This window comes from Austrofundulus limnaeus, unplaced genomic scaffold, assembly GCF_001266775.1.
Source record: "Austrofundulus limnaeus strain Quisiro unplaced genomic scaffold, Austrofundulus_limnaeus-1.0 Scaffold2224, whole genome shotgun sequence".
Classification (NCBI taxonomy): Eukaryota; Metazoa; Chordata; class Actinopteri; order Cyprinodontiformes; family Rivulidae; genus Austrofundulus; species Austrofundulus limnaeus.
Genome location: NW_013954626.1, coordinates 11,523 through 17,338, shown reverse-complemented (window position 1 = coordinate 17,338; position 5,816 = coordinate 11,523). Strand labels below are relative to the sequence as shown.

The following is a 5,816-nucleotide window of genomic DNA, read 5'->3' as shown; positions in this document are numbered from 1 at the left end:
GGCACCATGTACTTGTAGTATACTTGAAAGTATATTGGGCACCATGTACTTGTAGTATACTTGAAAGTATATTGATTTAATACTCGTCCATACTAAATTGAGGCATTTTTAGTATATACTTTAAGTATACTGTTATGTTTGTAAACTTACCAAAAAGAAGTATGCTTTAAGTACTTGTCATCAAGTATACTAAATATATACAAGTGTATGTCCCTAAGTGTACTTTTATTTACCATGTACAATGATATAAGTATACTAGCAGTTTACTAACAAGTATACTTCTAGGACTAAGTTGGCCCACAACAAGTTTATAAAAGTATACTCAGAAGTATACTGAAAGTAATCTATTCTATGTATACTTTTAGTTTAATCTTGAAATACTGTATACGACGAATAAACCAGTCTGTGTGAAAGGTGTACTGCTAAAGTTTATCTTGGCCAAAACTTTAAACATTACTATAGCCTAAGTATACTTAATTTTTTAGTATACTTTTAGTACAAGCCAAGTATAGTTTAAGATAAACTTGGTTAAGTATATCTCAGATAAGTACATAAAAAGTAAACGAAGTACACTTTTTTATTTTAAGTTTAAATTTAGTATACTTAAAGGATATTTGCATATACTACTTTTTGCRAAGGGTTAGTTACCCGACACCTCTGATCCCAACACACAATCTGAGCGCAGACTAATCACACGTGATCTGTTAACACCATGCCTATTATTGCTGTCAACTCTGTCTGTTAGCAAAATATCTCATTAACCACTAGACTTTATTAAAAATTTCAAGAAGRAATCAATGGATGTGCGTCTGCAACTGATTTTCAGTTACAACCCGATTCAAGATGGCCGCCACAYCGAATCGACATTAGCCAACACAAAAYRGGTTAGAACTCTGRGACGGTTACAGATACAGAGCTAACGTTTGGTGTGGATGTAGCCGACAGTGAGCTTTTAAGATAAATGTTTGTTTCCTGTCAGAGACTTCTGAATTGCAGGCTTTAAAGTATTTTTTTAAGTGCAGAACACTTGTTATCAATTTACTGGTCAGGCTTTCAGTGCTGGGTCAATGCATGGCACAGGTAAGAGTTTGACCAACAAAAACATCTCTTTTCCTGTGAAATAATAATAAAAAAAAAACAATCAGCTAGTTTGGACTGGTAGAAAACATCACCTTTAAATGGTTTGTAATAACCTTGTTTATAAGAGAAGCGATTTATTTAAAGACATCAAACTACGGTTACACTACAGGAGGTTTGAATGTTGCAACGTTCACTTGTATTAAAATAAAGAAATATGCGTTGTTTCATCCCAGTTCTCCTGAAGCCATCGGTTCTGAGACGTCACTTTGTGAGCTCAGCGTCGAGAATGAAGTCTTCTGGGAGCTTCTCAGATGGGATTTTCTGCAGCTGTTCATCGTAGGCGCGAAGGGTCCAGAGTTTCTCCAGTTCGTACAGTTCTCTGGTCTCCTGCACCATGTAGTGAACGACAATACCACCTGAGACAAAGAAAGAAAAAAAAAGATGGAAATGTTAGTTTATGTAAACAATATAAATGTGCCGGTGGGATGTTTGTAAAGCGACATACCAAAGTCGATACAGATCCAGTTTTCTGAATCTTTTCCTTCTATCTTCACATGTGGATCTTTTTCTTTCTTCAGGAATTTGTACTGGAGGAGAACCGAGCCCAMCGTGAGCGTCAACAGCAAATAAAGGCTGGACTGAACGCATCTCGTAATAAACAAGGTTAGTTACCACTTTGACGGTGTACAGAGCCATGGCACGGATGTGTCTCGGTGAAAAACCGGTGGCGACCACGAAGTAATCCGCATAATTGAAGTATTCRGGCAGTTTAATCACGCAGAGGTCCATGGCGTTTTCCTGACGCAGCAGGGACACGAGGACGGACACAGAGAAAATTTCTGAGTCTGAAGAAGAAAAAAAAAGGTGGTTCATTTAGTCAACGAATAGTTTGGAAAACTTTTTTAACTTCTTTCAGGTTCACGAGGATCTGGTGCGTGTCTCCAGCCGTCACTGTTCCAGAGGTGAGAGGCATGCTGGACAGGTCATAAGTCCATCACAGGGACACAAAGAGACAAAAAAAACTTTCATGGTTTAACTGAGAGGCAACAGCTAACCACTGAACCACCACACACCCCATTTATACATCAAAGGTGACCCAACACATCGACACGAGGATTAAGTCCAAAAGTGGGATGTGGAGAAACAGGCAGATATAGGGTTTTGATTTAAACGTGTGTAAAAAATTGCATTTTGTCAAAAGATAATGAATTGTCTTATCAATGTATCAGTTGAATGAATTGTCTGAAATATAATCCTAAAAAAATTAGGAATTCTTTTGAGCAGTAGCAACAAAAAAACCTGATTTTGAGGAAAAACGCCTTAAAATTTAGAATTTTTCCCTGTGAGCTAACAATGTTTTAATTTCTTTTCAACTGGGAAATCTTAATATACAAATACTATTTGAGGTTTCCTCTTTATATTGACATCAAAAATCACTCAATAAATTTACATAAAATTAGGTTTTAGACCAGGGCTATTCAACTAAATTACTCCGGGGGCCACAGTTACTGCAGGTCAACAGCTGAGGGGCCGAACATCCAGCAATTAAAGTTATTATGTAAATAAACCAAGTTTTATAAAGATCTGTTACCTTTGAATTAGTTTATTTTGTTGCATTTAATCATGAATATAACATACAGAACCCTATAAAAGTAGTGATAATTACACATTATCAAAAACAAAAAGAACACATTATGCCTCCTATTTGACTCAAATAACATTTTGACATCTCTGATTGCCAAATTTTTAAAACACTTTTATTTTCACTTTCATCATTTTATCTTCAACTGCTTGTACTTTTAACTGTCTTGAGTGTTCATAGAAATGTTTTTACCAGCTTCTAGCCAGGATTCTGTCGTTTCTGTAGATACCAAACATGTCTGTTTAACCAAAAGAACTTATAGTAATTAAAGTAGAAAACCGGGAATTTGGGCATAAGAGATGAATGAACCGATTGGCGGGCCGAACTTTGGTCACTCGCAGCCATATGTGGCCCGCGGGCTGCCAGTAGAATAGCCCTGTTTTAGACCAAACACTAATGTATTATCCTAACCAACAAGACGTATCTCTGGATAAGTTTATGATATCAGAAGGATCCAGGTGTCAAAATGTAGCTTTTAAAGCAGGAATCTGAAAATACCATTAGATCATTTTGACCAAATTTGACTTAATCCTCATTTCCATATGATGGGTCACATATTTAAAGTACATTTGAGCCACAGGAGCACCTTTACCAGTGACATAAGTTAACATCACTATAATGAAATAACATTTATGGATCACTGCAACATTTATTTTTCATACTGTATATAAYATACACTCAGATTATACTTAAGTGACATTCAAACATGCTGATTTCAGCTCCATAGAAGATAAAAATCTTCTTAGTTTAGTAATGGAGTTACCCTAGAGAGCAAGGTGGTACACGTAGGAAGAATATAAAAAATAAACTGAATGGCAAATTTGATCATTTACTAATATTTTACAGATGAGAGCTTATTAATTAAAAAACATAATCATGTGTGGAGGGATGTAAAATAAAAACTAATTTGTGTTGGAAATTGTTTAAAAAAAGTCAAATTGCATAAAAATAAAAGCATTTTTACCTGAGTTGCAACATGCATTTGATAGTAAAATACTTTGCCACTAATATCTGCTGAAATATAAAACGTTTACTTGCAAAAAAGCGAAATAATTCCTGAAAAKAACACTTTTCTCTGCATGTTGCTCTGGACTTAAAATTTGTTTTTAAACGTTTAAAACCTGCGTTCACTGCTCGTGATTTTCAGGTGTTTTTAGGGATTTATTTTAATCGGAACCAGCAGCACTTACTGTGATTTAAGCTTTTTCCCTTCATTTCTTCAGTCTCCTCTTCAACTGTTCCCGTATTATCGGACTCTGTGTTGTCTGAGAAAAGTCTTTTTGTGTCTGAGAGACACCTGAGTGAAGCTGCGTGATGCCWCTGTGGTTGTTGACACGAAGCAGGAGCTATAGAACAGCCCCGGGCTTTAGGTAACGAACTCACGTATCTAAAATCACCTGTTTGTTTTAATAAACTACGATATCTACAAACTGATAATAGCATCTTAGAACGAAAAAGAGTATTCATGATTTTAAAAAGCAGAAAACAATCACTGTTTTAGCTAACTCTATCCACGAGTCGTCTGAAAACAGGAAGTGACTTTCGTCCTTGACCTGTGATTGGTTAGTTCGCTTCTTCGTTGGTTTGTGTGGACAAAAAAAAGTGCGCCCTCACGCGACGACAAATGGTACTGACTGCAGAAAATTAAAATTAAAAACTGGTTTGACAACCAGTTTCTTGGATAATATAGTTCAGAGTCCTAATTATTTAAATTTTCTTCAATTCTGGTTGTTTTCTTTTTTACTTTTTAAAACATATATTTAAACAAACAAAGCCCAGTTGTTTATTTATTTTTCAATCTGTTTTGGATTGCTCCTAACTTAGATAACTGCTTATATAAAACACTGAACCGTACTTTGCAAAACATCTTTTGAAACAGTCAAATCTTAAACATATTTGTTAAAACAATAGAAATGATTTTATTTTTGTTGTATTGCATAGAACGTATAGTATTTTATTTAAATATTACATTTAAAAAATAAACAACTTAAACAAAATACAGTTTTTTACACTTAATTTAACTAAGCTGATTTTGCATATTCAAATCACATGGCTGATCATTAAATATTTTACATTAATGTGGAATTACAAAAATATTTGATAATTTTGCTTATAAAATGTAAACTATGTCACTATTGTACATGATCAGTAATGGCACACTGAAGACTAAATACGGAATATGAAATTAATTACTTACATTTAATATTTAGAAAATATCTCGAAGAGCAAAATATTCTAAAATAAAGACAATAACATCCACATGTAAAATACAGGTAATAATACCTAAACAACATTTAATGTAAAAACTGATGTAAAACTCCCAATAAATGTATTTAAATTACACTTCCACCTTACATATAAACTCAATGTTCAGTACATAGTCATTAAAGTGACTAAATCAAGTATTCAATGAAAGAACTGTTCTGCCTCCATGCAGTAAAACTGTGTATGTTTGGCTCTGATGGTTTGAATTTGCCGTCATACATCATTATAGTTAGAGTCCATGGTCACATTCAGTCTCAGACCCACAGGAATGTGGTCCGTAAGGCCGGCCAGCTGGGTTACGTAGGTCACCGCTTCAATTTTCTAAATGGAAACAAGGAAGGCAGAAAGTCTGTTAGCAGTGCTAAACGTGTTTCAGAAATCCTGCGTATATCGAGTGTTTTCTCATTCATTAAAGGGGCAATATTATGTGTTTCTCAGGCATATATTTAAATTCTATACCATAATAAAGTAACTATGTCACTTTTAGTTGTTATTAAAATGTTGTTTATATGTTTAAATAGAAAATAAACTTGACTTCTCATCATATCTGTTTCTAAACACCTTGAAATTGGCCTCTGTCTCTTTAAGAACCTCCTTCTGCTTCTGTCTCGCCCATTTCAGCACGAGCAGTTTTTCTTTTTAAAAAGATATTAGTATTATTTAGTACTTATTAACATTAGCATGTGTGGGAAAAAACTGGGCATAAATTAGTTCATTTTAACTACTATTACTATTGATTATGAAATATTATTACAATACTATTTATCAGCGTCCCGATGCATCTCAGTAATCCAGGTAAAAAATCAAAAGGAAAAAAATTGTATAGGTC

At 34.2% G+C, this 5,816-nt stretch overlaps 2 protein-coding genes across 2 annotated transcripts in view; both read right to left on the bottom strand.

The window, feature by feature from the left end:
• Positions 1 to 1,148: 1,148 nt before the first annotated feature.
• malsu1 (mitochondrial assembly of ribosomal large subunit 1) lies at positions 1,149 to 3,987 on the bottom strand (the record flags this gene model as incomplete). Its single annotated transcript, XM_014034664.1, is given in 4 exon segments — positions 1,149 to 1,496; positions 1,586 to 1,667; positions 1,753 to 1,925; positions 3,913 to 3,987. Coding segments are annotated over 4 exon segments (435 nt in total). The 3' UTR covers positions 1,149 to 1,341.
• A 673-nt stretch (positions 3,988 to 4,660) lies between these two features.
• Positions 4,661 to 5,816, bottom strand: part of smpd5 (sphingomyelin phosphodiesterase 5) — a 9,326-nt gene continuing 8,170 nt past the window's right edge. Inside the window, exon 8 of the mRNA XM_014034663.1 lies at positions 4,661 to 5,308. Within this exon, the coding sequence (XP_013890117.1) occupies positions 5,201 to 5,308 (108 nt within the window). The 3' untranslated portion in view covers positions 4,661 to 5,200. The remainder of the gene's footprint in view (positions 5,309 to 5,816) is intronic.